Here is a 16,255-nt window from a genome sequence, read left to right as displayed (position 1 = left end):
TTGGTGTTTGTCCTGGATCCCGCTCTGTAGACCAGGCTGACCTCAAACTCACAGAGATCTACCTGGCTCTGCCTCATGAGTGCTGGGATTACAGCTCACTTTTTTTCTCCATCTTCCTTTTATTTCACCATGTGTGTGCTCAGATTTTAGTATTAAACAATGTCTCAAAGGAAACTCCTTGTGGATTTCTGGAACTTTCTTTCTGCATAGCTTTCTTTAGAACTCACCCTGCTACTTTCCTCTGTCTTAGCCTTCCTAAAATCTGGTCTCTGACTCCTCAGCACACTAAGACTGCCATGCTATGCTGGGCATCCTCCTCTCTGTCTGAAGTGTGCCCCTTGGCAGAAAGCCAGGGTGGTGTAAGGGCACAGATCCTTCGTACTGTTCTGTATCTGTCTCAGGAGCATTCTACCTGCTGGGAGACTAAACCTCTCCCTGTTCCTCCATCTCAGCTGGAAGTGGAGAGCCAAGGGCTGGCCTGATAGGACTTTTGATCTCTTCCTCTTGAGTGTGTGTGTTGTGGAATCATTCCCATGGCTGAGGAAACCGAGGCTCAGCTAGGCTGTTAGTGCCCAGTCACTCAGTGGTTAGTGCCCAGGTTTGCACAAACCCTTTCCAGATGCCAGGTGCCTCAGAGCATTTGTGGATCGGCTCTTATTCTTTCCAGCAGAGGACTGTTCACATAGACTGGCTTAGGACATACACAGAGTGACACTGACTTACATACACAGACTTGGAAGTTTTCCCGTTGCTCAAGTTCATGAACTCTTTTGAGGTTGGCCTTTGCTGTGCAGTGATGTGAACACTTGGCAAGCTTCCCAGCAGGGGAAGGTCAGCTCCTCCACAGTAGGGGTGAGGGCACACCTTTGTCTCTGTCACACTACAGCATTCCCTCTCTTCCACTGTGCGCTTTTTATTTTTTTTACTTAAAATATTTTTGCCTCTGTGTGTGTGTGGGTGTGTGTGTGCTCATGTCTGCATGCAGATGTGTGCGTGTAGTAGCCAGAGAACCACCATGGGTGTTATTCTTCAGGAGGACATACACCTTGATTTTTTTGAGATCTCGTTTCCCACTAGGTTAGGCTAGGCTGGGTGGCCAGTGAGTCCAAGTAAGACAGGATTGAATTCTCCTGCCTCCACCACCACAGCTAGGCTTTTTGCTTGGGTTCTGGAGATGGAACTCAGGGCCTCAGGCTTAAGTAGCAAGCATGTCACTGACCTAGCCATCTCCCCAGTCCCCTAATTTTTGCTTATTGAGACAGGGTCTTATGTAGCCCAGACTGACCTCAAATTCAATATGTAGCTGAAGCTGGCTTTGAACTCCTGCTCTGCCTGCTTCTACCTTCCAGGTGCTGGGATTACACATAGATCACCATATCCTGCTAACTTTTTGTTTGTTTGTTTGCTTTTTCGAGACAGGATTTCTCTGTGTAGTTTTGGTGGCTGTCCTGGATCTTGCTCTGTAGACCAGGCTGGCCTCGAACTCACAGAGATCCGCCTGGCTCTGCCTCCCAAGTGCTGGGATTAAAGGCTTACGCCACTGCCACCTGGCTTCCCATTAACTTTTAATTTATTTATTAGTTAATGAATTAATTTGGAGACAGGGTCTTATTATTTAGCTTCTGCTAGTCTAGAACTGGCTATGTAGATCAGGCTGGCCTCAGATTCATAGAATAGGTCTACCTTTGCCTCTTGAGTACCAGGATTAAAGAGTGTCGCACGTGGTACTCCCAGCTATATCTACCTCCCACCCCCCCTCGACAGGGTTTTTTTTGTGCAGCTCTGGCTATCCTTGACCTTGCTATGTAGACCAGGCTAGCCTCAAACTCAGAGATCTGTCTGTTTCTGCCTCCTGATTGCTGGGATTAAAGGCATGTGCCACTGCTGCTCAGCTATTTTTAAATAGCGTGTGTGTGTGTGTGTGTGTGTGTGTGTGTGTGTGTGTGTGTACACAACTTGCTGGAGTTTATTTTCTCCCCGCACCATGTGGGTCTGTGAGTCTCAGGTCTCCAGACTTGTCAGTAAGCACCTTTACCTGGGTCATCAGGCTTGGTGGCAAGTGTCTTTACTATGCCATCTCACTGACCCTGACTTCGTATTCTTTTAAAGCATTCTTAATCTTTTGCTTTCTTCCCATTCTGATTTCCCCAGTCTGACCTCTAAGGGTCCTGAGCTGGGTTCAGAAGATCCTCCTTCATATACCTCTGCTGTAGACCTCAGTTGGCTTCCAAGCCTTCTCTTTCTTTTGTTTAAAGCTGTGGATCTTTTGAAGAGTTCCAAAGTCAAGTTGAAATTTAGTTTGTAGGGATCTTTTTCAGGCCAGATATCACTTAAAGAGGTAGATCTAGGGGCAGGTATTAAAAAGCATTGGACATTTTGCAAAGGCTAGACTAGGTGACCAGCAGACTGGCTGGGTTAGTCCAGCTTGGGCAGGCAGTGAGCTGCTCGGCTCTTTGCTCATCTTCCAAGTGGTGCCTGGAGTTGGAGTTAAGATGGGAGGCTGCCTGCTGTGTGAAGAGGCGAGAATGATCAGGATTCCCCAAGGGTTCAGAGGGTGTTTGGGGTAGAATAGTTCTATACTGGCTGCTTGTCTCTAATTGCCAGTGGAGCTTTGGAGTCAGAAAGATCTTCACATGCGTCTCTTGGGAGTGATACTGTCCCATAGCAGATAACTATTGGGCCACAACATGAAACTAAGGGTCACATTCATGTTTGGTTGCAGGGAAAGATACAGCCCTGGTTGTTGCTTGCTTTCTTTGGGCTTGGATATACCAAGTAGTTCCTTTGTTTTCATTCTTTAAGTAAAGAATTTTAGGATAGGCGTAATAGTGTACACCTATAATCCCAGTACTTGGCAGAGGCAGGAGGATCACATGAGTTTCAGGTCTGCCTGGGCTATATAGTGAGACCCTGTGTAGCTGGAGAGTTCTCCAGTCCTGCCTGGCCCATGGTCAGGACAAATCTCTCTCACCCGCCAGTCCTGCAGCTGCTCAGACCCAACTGAGTAAACACAGAGACTTATATTGCTTACAAACTGTATGGCCATGGCAGGCTTCTTGTTATCTAGTTCTTCTATCTTAAATTAAACCATTTCTATAAATCTATACCTTACCACATGGCTCGTGGCTTACCGGTACTTTACATCCTGCTCCTCATTGTGGCGGCTGGCAGCATCTCCTCCACTCCGCCTTCCTGTTCCCCCAATTTTCCTCTCTGCTAGTCCCGCCTATACTTCCTGCCTGGCTACTGGCCAATCAGCGTTTTATTTATCAATCAATCATAGCAATACATTCACAGCATAGAGAACATCCCACAGCAACCCTGTCTGTAGCTGGAGAATTTTTCTCCAGCTCCCACCGCCAAGTCCCGCCAGTCCCGGAGCCCACTTACAAAATAAGCACACAGACTCTTACATTATTTAAACTGATTGGCCATTAGCTCAAGCCTATCATTGTCTAGCTCTCACTCTTATATTCAGCCTATTTCTATTAATCTTTACTTTGCCACGTGGCTAGTGGTTTGCCAGTACTTTACATCTTCCTTGTCTTGGCGGTGGCTCCAGCCGGTCTCTCATTCCTTCCTCCTTCCTCAATTCTCCTCTCTCCTGTACTTCCTGCCTGGTTACTGGCCAATCAGTGCTTTATTTATATAGAGTGATATCCACAGCACCTGTCTCCAAAAAAAATAAAAGCAGGGATGGGGTAGGGGAGGTGGTGGTGGTGGGATAAGGGGCGGTGGTGGTGGCACGCACCTTTAATCCCAGCACTCAGTAGACAGAGGCAGGTGGATCTCTGAGTTTGAGGCCAGCCTGGTCTACAGAGTGAGTTCCAGAACAGCCAGGGCTACACAGAGAAACTCTGTCTCAAAAAAAAAAAAAGAAAGAAAGAAAGAAAAGAGAGACTTCTTTTTTTTTTTTTTTTTTTTTTTTGTTTTTGTTTTTGTTTTTGTTTTTCGAAACAGGGTTTCTCTGTGTAGCTTTGCACCTGTCCTGGAACTCACTTGGTAGCCCAGGCTGGCCTCGAACTCAGAGATCCGCCTGACTCTGCCTCCCGAGTGCTGGGATTAAAGGCGTGCGCCACCACCGCCCGGCGAGAGACTTCTTAAATACTAAAGATGTTTGTATTCATTTTAAACGTGTGTGTGTGTGTGTGTGTGTGTGTGTGTGTGTGTGTGTACATGCATGTGCCTGAGCTCACGTGCATGTGGGGGTTAGAGGACAGCTTGTGGCTGCTGGTTCTCTCCATTGTGGGTTCTGGGGGTTGAACTCAGGTCTTCAGACTTGGAGGCAAATGCCCTTGTTTGCTGAACCATATCACTGGTGTTTGCTTTGTCTGGTCAGATAGGGTACATTATTACTTATGGGGTGGCATTAGATTAGATTCAGTTTCTTGTTTAAAAATCTGTTTAAGCCAGCCTTGATTGGGCACACCTTTAATCCCATGCAAAAGAAGGTACATTTCTGAGTTTGAGGCCAGCCTGGTCTACAGAACTAGTTCCAGGACAGCCAGGGCTACTGGCTACACAGATAAACCCTGTCTTTAAAAAAAAAAAAAAAAAAAAAAAAATCATTTATTTATTTATTTATGTGTGTATTAGTATATACCTGTATGTATGCCTATGAACTACATGTGTCCATGGTGCCCTCGGAGGCCAGAAGAGGACATTGGATCCCCTGGAACTGAAGTTACAGGTGGTTGTGAGACACTATGTGGATGCTGGGAACTGAACCATATAGCCCTCTGTAAGAACAGCCAGTGCTCTTAACCACTGAGCCATCCCTCCAGCCCCTCAGCTCTTCTCTTGGTGCCATGTGAGTGTGTAACGGGGAGCCCTGACCTAATCAAGGAAGCCTTAGAGGGAATTCATCCTGGGGAAGTGCTTTGGCTGGCACTGTAGAAGGTTCAAGGGTCTGGGAGGAGAGGAAGGCACAGCCTATGCACAGCCCCTGAAAAAAGGAGAAGCCTGTGGCTGCTGTGGCCAAAGCTTGGGAGGTCAGCACCATCTGAGACCTAGATGTGGTGAGGATAAATGTGAGGCTTCTAAGACTGCACCAAGAAGTTTTTTGTTCTCTGAGAACAGTGAGAAGCCATTGATGATGTTGCTTATGGGGGTGGATGAGTAAGTAAGGGAGATGATCGAGTTTTCCTTTATAAATGGTTTACTTTTTCTGTTGTGGAAAGTGAATTGGAAGAGAGCCATCATGAATCCAGGTAAGCTGATTAGAATGCATTTGCAGTGGTCCCGGCAAGTGATTCTGGAAGCTTGGACCAAAGTGATGGCAGGGGAGATAAATAGAAGTAGAGGGTTGATTCCATGGCTCTCCAGAAGGGAAGACAGGCAGGGCGAGGTAATGGGTACCTTTTGGGAATAAGAGAGAGGGAGCTCTTGGAGAGGCCTTCCAGCAGTACTGGAGGAGGGCATCCACGGTGGAGTCAGGGGAGTCTCTGCTGGACTTGAAAGGGGAGGCAGGAAAGAGGTCAGGGATCTGACCCAGAGGTCTAAATGTGTGAGCCTTTGATGCCTGGGAGCCTGGGAGGATAGCAGGGGGAAGAGAAAGGCCCTCAGGTATGAAAACTGACTTCCAATTATAGTTACAAGCTGCCTGGCCTTCTGGTCTTGGGATGGTAGAGCTCTTAGCATAGGACTCTGGATGGAGAGAGGGAGAGGGTCCTTCATCCAGCAGAGGCCTTGGCACTGTGCCGGGTGCCTTTTGTGTGGTGGCAGATGGCTGTGAAGTGAGACAGTCTTTAGGGCTCTTCTCTTCCTTCTCCCAGCTTCTGCCCTTTTCATAGGCGGCTTGGTTCAGACTACCTGAACTAGCCGGGAGGGATGGAGGCCAGCTCCTGGAACACACACATCAGCTGCACTTGTTTGGACATTGTCTGCAGATAATCGGCAGTTGACTCTAACATCAGTAACACTGAGCTGACCACAGCTCGCTCAGGCAGGCTGCTTGTTGTCTCTTCTGGAGATTTGTGTCTTGCTTTGTCCCCACATCGCTACTCTGAATTTTGGCCAGTGCTGTAATAATGGGTTGAAGGTGTAAGAGAAAGGCTGTGGAAATAGATGGGAGCCAGGCCATCTGGTCACAGTGCTGTTTGCTTGCTCTTAGGTTGGTCTGTTTATCTCTCAGACAGTCACTAGATTATTTCCATGAAAGACTTAACCCTGGAGTTGGGTTCCTTGTGATGGGCAGTCCTTAACCAGTGTAGCAGCTGCTGGTGGTAGTTTGTGGTAAACCCCTTTGATCCCAGCACTTGGGAGGTTGAGGCAAGAGGATCAAGAGTTCAAGTTACAGTTACACAGTGAGTTTGAGGTCAGCTTTGGCTACATGGAGACCCTGACACAGACACAAAACAACCCAAAGAAAACAGCACTTGGCTCCAGGTAGAGAAAAACCTAATGTGGGCAGCTGATGCCGCCCTGTGGCTGCCTTTGGTTCTACACTTTCTCTCTGCTCTGTTCACTCTAGCTGGGAAGGTGATGAAAAGAAATGTAGGTCTCTCTTTAGGCCGTTCTCTGGCCCCCATCCTTTCTGCTTATATCTGATCCTTGGTCCTCTTGGGCAAAAGCAAGCCCTGTTCGTGAGGGGCCATGGCATTGAACCCACAAACAGTCCCTGCATTTCCTGGCAAATTTTGTCTTACAGCAGCCTGTGAAGAATAAAGACAGACTTGGGTGCACCGCTTGGAAGCAGCACACCTTTGTTTTTCTGATGTCCATTGGGTGGCACTGTGATCTTAGTTTTGTTTCTGTTTTTCTTTGCAGCCAAGCTCTTCTCCAGGAAGTGAAAATGTGGTGCCTCGAGAGCCATTGGTAAGTACGAAAGGGGCAAGGGATCTTTTTCTAGTCATTGGAATCCTGTGTGAATGTAAAGAAGCCTGATGAACTATGGCTGTGACACCTTCAGGTGACACCTAAATAGCATCCCAGTATGTGTTCCCTAGAGATGCCTTGCCCCTGACCTCTGGCCTCTGTCTGTTTAGCAAAAGGGATTAGCAAGACCTCTTGGGTCTTTCTCTGGAACTGAGCATCTGCCCTGGCAGCCATGCAGCGCTTTGCTTGCTGCTGACGGTGGAACTAGAGTGATGTCTGAAGTTGTAGCTCGTCAGCTTCCAGTTTCGGAAACTGAAAGAGCCACTCTGCTTCTCAGTGAAGCACCTGGGTGCCCTTTAAGGAGCAGGTAGAGGAGGAGCTCTGGTCTGCTCTGCTCAGTGATTCAGTTTGTGATAGGCATCACCTGAATTATCCTACCTAGACTCTGATAGGAAAGAGGCCTACTGAGTGCTGCATCACCCATGGTCTCCTAGAGTCTGATAGGAAAGAGGCCTACTGAGTGCTGAAGGGCTTTTCTTTTTCTCCCTTTTCTTTTTTAAAAAAACAAGGAGGGTCACGCTCTATAACCTAGTCTATCCTTGAACTCACTAAGTAACCTAGGCTGGCCTCAAGCTCACATCAGTTCTTCCATGGCCTCACAAGTGCTAGAATAAGAACGTGAATGCCACCACATCCAACTAAGTAATTCTTTTTGCAGAGTGTTTTTGCAGATTTAGTGGTCTGAGCCAGAGTCCTTGCCTGCCTGCCTGCCTGCCCTGTTTTTGCTGTGTGGCATTTCAGGACTTGATGTAAATCCTGTGGGCTGGGTAGTAAGACCGGTTCTGTGCAAATCAGATCAGTTTTAGGGGTGCGCCGCCAGCATTTGGTTTGACTTTGCCAGGCCTTTGCTCTCCTGGCGTGGTAGTAACTCGTGAGCACAGGCCTGGGGCCAGGCTTGGTCTCCGCAGCTGTGTAGTGCAGTCTCCCCGCTGTCCTCACTCTTCTGTTGGCCGAGTTGGAAGGTGGAAGGGATGATGTGAAGTCCTTGGCTGGTATGAACAGGTCCAGGTTCTAGCATGTTCTCAGGCTTTCTAGGCAGAGGGTGAGATGGAGCTGGCTGTGCTGCAGATAGGCCCAGAGGACACAAGTACCTCCGAGACTTCCAAGGGAGTGGTGATGTCATTCCTGCCACCTTCTGTCACCAGTGACGGGCTCACATATCAGCATCTCTCTGGTACCTCTTTTTACCCTCTTAGTGTTGCCTGCCTCTTCTGGGATGTTTCACCCTGCCAGGAAGGGTGTCCTCTGTGGTCTGCTTCCAGGCCTTTCAGATGGAAGCTGTGATTTAGACTGAAGTCTAAACTGGACACAGTGCTCTTTTTTACCCCTTACTGCTATGGGTTTGTTTGAAGCTTCCTGATTTGGCTCTCCATCCTAAGAAGTGAGGGCAGGCTGTTTTTTGGGGGCATGACTGAAAAAGCTCTTTGGAAGCCCGGAGAGTCTTACACTGGCCAACTCCTGGGTGTCGGGGGAGCCCCGCTGGCCTGTGCTGTGCAGGGTTCTGAATGTGGCTCCTTCCGCTGCACTGTGCATCTGCCTGTTGGTTGGTTATGTTCTTTCTTTTCTGGGAGCCCCTGAGCAGTCTTCAAACCCTGGTAGCCTGTGATCGTCCAGAGTTCAGACTCATTCTCTCCAGGCCAACTCTACAATTACCTTATATTTAATTAATATTTTTTTCTCCTCTTTACGTACTTACTGCATAATTGCTCAGAGGAAAGAAAACACATAGCAGCAATTTATATATATATAAAAAAACAATAATTAAAAAAAAACCCGAAATAAACTCCCATCTCATTTGGGCTGATCCTGTGAGTTGGGTAATTAGGGCCCTATTAAAAGGTAGACCCTGTCTCCTCCCCCCCTTTTTTTTTTATTAATTTTTTTATATTAAACTCCCACAGTCTCTCAGTCATGCCCTTATTGCTTTTGGCCAGCCATTTGCAGCAGCCTGATTAAATGAGAGCACCAGCCGAGTTGTATGGTCTTGTGTGAACAACTTCTTCCTCTTGGGAGTGGTGGCAGGAGGCTGGCAGGCAGAGGAGCCCATGGAGGGCTAGCTTTTGGGGCAGGCCAGGGGCACAGGTTGAGTAGCAGGAGAGCTCTTGGCTACTGTGGACTGGTGACTAGCTAGATGACCATCCCAGGGTGCTGGAGAAGTGGGTAGCCGCTCAGGCCCACAGCTCCGTGCACAGGGCTGGGGTTTGGAAGCTCGAAGTGCTCAGCTCTGTCAGCAGGGAGGGAGGCTGTTCACACCCAGTGTGTTGGCTGCATCCTGCGTGCTTAACTGCAGTACTGGAGGAGAGACAATTACAGAGTCAAACAGGCCTTGTTTTTAAGTAATTCGTGTGTTTTATTTGGGGAAGAAAAGGCATTTGTGTACATGAAACAATTAGCAAAAAGGGAACACTGTATGTAATTTTAGGAAGAGCACAAAGTTGTGTATAATTTGGTGTAGAACTGTCTGGCTGGGAGTCGGAGAAGGGTGCCTTGTTCAGTGAAGGAGGAGGGTTGTTGAGTGGGAGCTTAGGATAGTTTCTGAGAGATCTGAAGCTAGGTCTTGAGGAATATGATGATAAAGTTATGTTTATTTTTAACTCATTGTAATTTTCCCCCTCAAGACGGGGTCTCACTGTGTAGCTCTGGCTGTCCTGGAACTCATTAGTAGACAGGCTGGCCTTGAACTCAGATCCTCCTGCCTCTGCCTCCCTAGTGCTGGGATTAAAGGTGTGCACCATTATGCCTGGCTTGCTTATGAATCTTGTACAAAATTCCTTATAATGGTTGTTTTCTGGGCTCTGCCCTGGAAGGATTAAGCACAAGATGCTGAAGGCAGATAATTGTATTTTGTTTTCCAGAGCTAAATGATCATTAGGGCTGAGTTGTAGCTCAGTTGGTAGGATGCTTCCCTAGCTTTGGATGCTACCTGAAGCCTTGGGTTCCACCCCCAGCACTACATAAAACGGGAGAGGTGGTGTATAACTACAATCCTAGCACATGGGAAGTGGAAGCAAGAGAATTGAAAGTTCGAGGTCGTCCTTAGCTACATAAGAAGTTTGAAGCCAGCTTTGGCTAAATAATACCTTGTCTCACCAAACAAAACAAAACAAAAAACCAAAAAACAAACCACCACCAAGAAAACCTAGATGATCATTTAAAAAATGGATTTATTTTTATTTGGTGTGTGTGTGTGAATGTGGGCATGCATATGCTTCAGCACTGCATGTGCTCTATACATGTAGAAATCAGCTTTGGGAAGTTCGTGTTGTGTCATGTGTGTCCCCCCCCCCCCCCATTAAACTCAGGTTGTCACTCTTGTGTGGCAAATGCTATTTGTTACCTGCTGAGCCATCTTACTAAATCCTAGATGATCATTTTGAAGTAAAATTTCTCCTTATTAAAAACGTAAGGGATTTATTAAAAACTACAATTCAGGGCTGTGTGTAGTGGGGCACACCTTCAGTCCCAGCCTTGATAGGCAGAGGCAGGTGGATCTCTTTGAGTTCCAGGACAGCCAGGGTTGCTTCTCTTTTTCCACTGTGAGTTCTGAGGATGAAACTCTGGTTTGCATGGAAAGCACTTTTACCTACTGAGCCGTCTCCCTGGTCCTAAGGCAAGGAATTGTGACAGCCCTCTAGAGGGCTGATCTCTGTCTTCTCTTAGATGTGTTGAAACTAGGATTCTGGCCCTGCATGTATGCCCATCCATGGGGCTCATACAGAACCTGCGTCTGGTTCCCTGGACTTCCCTGAGGGGATCAAAAAAAGGTTTAAGAATGAGGGCTGTTGGGCATATGGTGCACACTTGTAGTGTCAGCACTCAGGAGGTGGAGACAGGAGGACCATGAGACCAAAGCCAACCTTAGAACTATGTGGCGAGAGCCTGTGCATGGAAAGCTCAGTGGTAGAGTACTCTAACATATATGAAGCCTGGTTCCAACACAGAACGAATGAGTACGTGAGACTGCCTGGTTCTTGTCTTGCTGGGATGCTGAAACTAGGCTTAGGTAAGCTCAGGTTTCTAGTTATCTGATTTCTGGTTAGTTGAAGTGCTAAATAAGGGTTAGTTTGCATATCTGCTCATTTGTCTCCCCTCTGTTTCTCAATATTCAGCAACACTATTGCTCACCTACTTTACACAGGCCCTGTGTTTGGTTCTACTAGACTTTCAGCTTCTTGCTCTTGGATACCAAGTTCTCTCTAATGTGTGAGTTTCCTGCTGTCTTTGCTGCCTCTGGCTTGTAGGTATAAGGGCTTTCCATTTGTTTGTTTGTCTGTTTGTTTTGATACAGTGTCTGATTCTGTAGGTCAGGCTGTTCTTATCTGGCCTCCTCCTGCCCCACCTCCTGAGTGCTGGGATCACAGGCATGCACTACCCACTCTGCTGTTCTTGCTTTCAATCTTTGCTCTCTGCATCCTTCCTCCAAAATAATCCAAAGAGAATAGTACATTTCTACCTTGTCAGCTTTTCTAGGTTAAAACTTTGCCTTGTTTAAGACAGAGTCTCACTGTATAAATCCATGCCTGGCCTGAGACTTGTTATCTAGAGGAGGCTGACCTTGAACTTGCAGCAATTCTCTTGGCTCCGCCTCCCTAGTATTGGAATTGCAGGTGTTCATCATCTTACCCAGTTTAGATTATTATTATTATTTTAACATTTAGTGTGTGTGTGTGGTGGTGATCCTAATGTGCCATAGCACTTGTGGAGAGATCAGAGGACAACTTTTGGGAATTGGTTTTCTTCTTCTTCCATATGGGTTGTGGGGTTTGAACTCAGGTTGTCAGGACTGGTAGAAGTACTGTACCTGTTGAACCATCTCAATACACTGAACTCTTATTAGAAAAGATGCCCTGCTACTGCAAATCTGGTGGTCTCAGGATGGAAGTACTCCATGTATGTAGCTTTTGGCTTTTTCTTCATGAGATCAAGGTGGAACCTTGCATGCTGTGGGGTTCCACAGCATATCTGCGTTTAGTTAGTCCTTTTGGGGGAGCTCACACCTGGAATGCCTAAGATTCTTCTTTTGCTTTTTTTTGTTTCGTTTGTTTTGAGACAGTCTCACGATGTATACCTGACTGGCCTGGAACATATAGACCAGGAGAGGCACAAACTCACAGAGATCTGCCTGCCTCTGCCTACTGAGTACTGGATTTAAAGGCATGTGCTACACAGCCCAGCTCAGCTCTTCTCCCCCACCCTTCAATGTGTATGGATGTTTTACCTTCCTTGTATGTATATATATGTGTGTATATGTACCATGTATGTGCCAAGTGCCTGAGGAAGCCAGAAGAGGGCACTAGATCTTTTAGAACTGGAGTTACAGACAGTTGTGATCTGTCCCGTGGGTGCTGGGAACTGAATCTGGGTCCTCTGTAAGAACAAGCGCTCTTAACAACCAGGCTACATCTCCAGCTCCTTTTCTTTGTTTTTTACACCAGCTCACCAGCGGCTGGTTGTCAAAAGGCTATTAATATCTTGATGAATCCATGGAGCCAGCCAGTACTGTAAGGATCTCTTTAAGAATGGTTATGGCTAGTTGCCTGTCTACTATATCTCTAGGTGTATTCCTGACAGTCTTCCCCAGGGTTGTGTCTTTTGCAACTTTTGTGGTTGGAATACCTTGCTGTACTAGTTGGCAGGATTACCGGGAATAGGTGGTTCTCATTTTTTCCCATCAGAACATTTTTGAAGGATGACATTCAGATGCTCAATACATTTCTTTGTGCATACTCATGTATGCGTGTGTGTACATGCATGTATATAATAGCATAACAAATGTAGATATAAAATTCAAAGTATTCTGTGGGAAAACTTGGCGGGGGTGGGGGCATTAAAGTGATCTGACTCAATAGTCTCGGCTGGTCTGGAACTCATTATATAGCCCAGATTGGGCCTCGAACTTATGGCAATTCTCCTGCCTCAGTTCCCAAGTGCTAGAATTATTAAGTATAGAAAATTATACATGTTTTTGAGACATTTGTGAAAGTGTTTTATACACATGAGTAATGAAACCAGAAATGTTGGAATCTTGGGAAGTTGTCACTCTTTCCGGGAAGGTAGTAAATATGGCAGAGTAGTTTAAGAATTACATACGGGCTTGTCACTTCTGTCCCTTTCTTGCTCTGGGACCTCTGTCAGGATGCAGTGAATAGGGATGGCACCAGACAGACAGTGCAAACTTCATTACTTTGTTTTTGTAAGAGATGGGATTATATTGCCCAGGCTGCCCTTGTTCTAGGGATTCCTCGGCCTCAGCTGTCTGACTAGCAGACGTGTTACTGGCTGTATTTGCTGCTGAGAAACTCGGGAACAAAACCGCATGTAAAGAGTTTGAGGATGGGGCTCACGAGGCCTCTTGATGGTGAGTCTGTCACCATGTGATGAGCCAGGATAGGAAGACATACTGGCTTTCCTTCTTCCCCACTCCCTCTCCTAAGTAGTCTAAAACCTTTAGTGAGGAAAATGTACCCTTTTACCACTAATGTTCACATAGACCAGCTCCTGGTGGGGAAGGTGCCTGTGCTTCCCTCTTCCTGACAGATCTGGGAGGAACCCTGGTTAGCTCTAAATGCTGAAATGGATGAACTGGAAAAAAGCCTCATTCCATTTCTGGGTGGCTCTAATCTCCAGGCCACTTACTGATTTTGAAATTACTGCCTCTTCCTCCTGCATCCTTCCTATTGTAGTCTGAGGAGGTTTATGGAAAAGACAAGGCGGTGCCTTTGGTTGTTTCCTCTTTCAGGTAGATGAGGAGGTTGTTTTTTCTGTTTGCAGGTATTCTTTTACAAATAATTATTAGATGAATTGAAACTTAGGGGTAATAATTAGAGAAATGGCATTGGGACATTTTCCCCTTTGTTTATGCTTTAGCTTCCTGGCTTTTCATGGCTATGTTTTGTGTTTGTTGTGGCTGCTGTAAGGAGAGGCCCTGTCCTGTAGATCCCTGACCAGCATTCTTAGTTTGGAGATACAGGCTTCAAGGCTGGAGCGGTTGTCTGCCTTTTTCTGAGCACACTGAGGGAGATTTGTTTTTAATCTAGTCTTGACGCGCTCTTTAAGAAGGAAGCCTGTGGCCCCCCTTGCTTCTGGAGGTGTAGGCTGAGTTTCTCAGCTGTTCCAGTAGAGCTGCTGAAGGTGGAATCCATGCCTCTTACTGGGGCAGGGGGACATTCCAAAAATACTTTTCCTCTGTTTAAAATTGATCATTGTCATACTTGAAAACTTTTCATGTATAAATATCTTTTAGTATGGCCTATAGGGTGGCAAAGACGAACCCCTAAGGCCCTCTGAAGAGCACTGAACATGCTGTTCTTAGGACAGCCGTGTGCCCCACATTTCCAGGATAATTTCCATTTAAAAATGTTTGAGCCCGTTGTCAAACTACACAGACTGATTGGGCTTGAAAAATATGCCCCGTAGTTAATCCCCTGTGCGTGGTGCAGAGCTGCAGGAAGATAAAGTGGTGCTTGGGAGAAGGACGTATCTGCTGCCCTTCCCTCTTCCCTCCCAGCTCTCCTTTCTTTTATGGTTTGTAGTTATAACCAAGATTTATGCTTGTTGCTCCACAAATCTTCGCTCTGCCATTATGAGTTTGTCCGAGCAGGCTCGAGATGGGCTGACATTGAGTGATTCTGGAGGTAAATCTATCTAGGGGCACCCCTTGACAATCAGAGGCAGAGAGGGGCTAACACATGGCCCCCAGCGGAGCGTGGGTGAGGATGAATTGCCCTGTCGAGGAGATGCTTGCACCGCCACCTTTGTGACCTCTTGCCTGGAAGCCACCGCGGCTGCAGCTCCTCTGTCTGCAGTTTGTGAGGTGGCGCTCAGCTTGCTGGTTGTTCCTTTTACTAAGGGATCTTCCAGGAGGCCTCTCACTGTTGGTGTCGGCTGTGACTCGGCCAGGCCCACAGTGAGGGGATCTTTGGGGTAGGGCCTTTCCTAGCCTTGTGGTAACCAGGAGTTAGATGCCAACAGAATCCAGCTAGCAAGTTGAGTGTCTGTATAATGGTTTCATATTTTTCCACACTTCACTGGAAGTGGATTTTGGAAATGAGGAATACGCATTTACTTAACAATTCTTTCCCCTTTCCTGTATTTTCCTTTTCCAGCTTTTCATCTTATGTGCTTTCTTCTTTTTTGAGATAGGGTCTCACTTTATAGTCCAGGCTGGCTTTGAACTTGTAATCCTCCTGCATCAGTTTCCCATCACGCCTGCCTTTTGCATGTACATTAAAAATATTATTTTACATTTATTTATTTATGAGTGTGTACACATGTGCGTGTGCATGCATGTGTGCACATATGATGTGCCATGGCACACATGTGGAGCTCAAACTCAAGTCCTTCATTCTTGGTGGCAAGTGCCTTTACCTGCTGAGCCTTCTCATTGGCCCTGTATGTACTTTTGAGAGCTGTTACAGATCTCCTGTGAAATAAAGTAGGGTACCCCTAAGCATATATTTCTTTAAAAGTGTCAAGAGCTTCTTTTGACAGCCTTTAACTCAGTGGTTCTCAAACTGTGGGTCTCTGTCTCAGAGGGTGTTGAATGACCCTTTCACATCAGAAAACACAGATATTTACATTACAGTTCATAACAGCGGCAAAATTACAGTTATGAAGCAGCAATGAAAGTAATGTTATGGTGGGGGTCACATACACATGAGCCCCCACAACACGAGCCATTCAAATACAAATGTATTAAAGGGTCACAGCATTAGGAGGGTTGAGAACCACTCCTGCAACTGGCCAGTTTGCCTTTCAGTCTCTAGAACCTCCTCACCTGGCCAGGATTCTCATGAGGCAACCTGGCCAGTTGCTCCCACATTTTCCCTCACACTGCATGTCAGTCAGCCAGTTCCTAAACCTCCTCTGCCGGGTGTGCTTCTTATGGAGCAATGCTGCTTCATTAAATGTGATAGAAACAAGGGGACAACTGTGAAGAGAGGATGCTACAAGAGAGATGTGTTCTGTAAAGATTAATGTGACAAGAATTGTCAACTAAAAATTAAGTTACATGTGTGGTGAATGTGAACTAAAAAGACTGCCATCAAATTCAGCTTGGGATGGCAAACACCAGGCTGAGACCATACAGCTCCAGAAGAATCCGCACTGCAGTTGCATTTGTAATGGCTGGAGGTTCTTGCTTTGCCTTAGAAATGTGGAGGGTGTGTTGTGGGTGGGGTTTATTCAGGAGAAAGATGTCTGGGAACTCCAGTCTGTGGGACCACACTCAAAGGAAAGGTCTTGGCTCCACATCAAAAGATTAGTGAATGACTGTACATTTATAGGTTTTCAGTTAGTATAAAATGTGGAAGGTATGTAGAATAGGCTCCATTTTTAATGATTCTTCAATTTAACTGAAAAAAATTTCTTTTATTAACTG

At 46.4% G+C, this 16,255-nt stretch overlaps 1 protein-coding gene across 1 annotated transcript in view; it reads left to right on the top strand.

Annotated features, from left to right (window-relative positions):
- The window catches only part of Pex14 (peroxisomal biogenesis factor 14), a 148,848-nt gene that overhangs the window by 17,396 nt on the left and 115,197 nt on the right, over nucleotides 1-16,255 (top strand). Inside the window, exon 2 of the mRNA XM_059255387.1 lies at nucleotides 6,769-6,816. Coding sequence (XP_059111370.1) covers nucleotides 6,769-6,816 — 48 coding nt within the window. The remainder of the gene's footprint in view (nucleotides 1-6,768; nucleotides 6,817-16,255) is intronic.

Source organism: Peromyscus eremicus, chromosome 2 (assembly GCF_949786415.1).
Source record: "Peromyscus eremicus chromosome 2, PerEre_H2_v1, whole genome shotgun sequence".
Lineage (NCBI taxonomy): Eukaryota > Metazoa > Chordata > Mammalia > Rodentia > Cricetidae > Peromyscus > Peromyscus eremicus.
The sequence above is the reverse complement of the archived record's forward strand: the minus strand, read 5'-3'. Positions and strand labels throughout refer to the sequence as shown.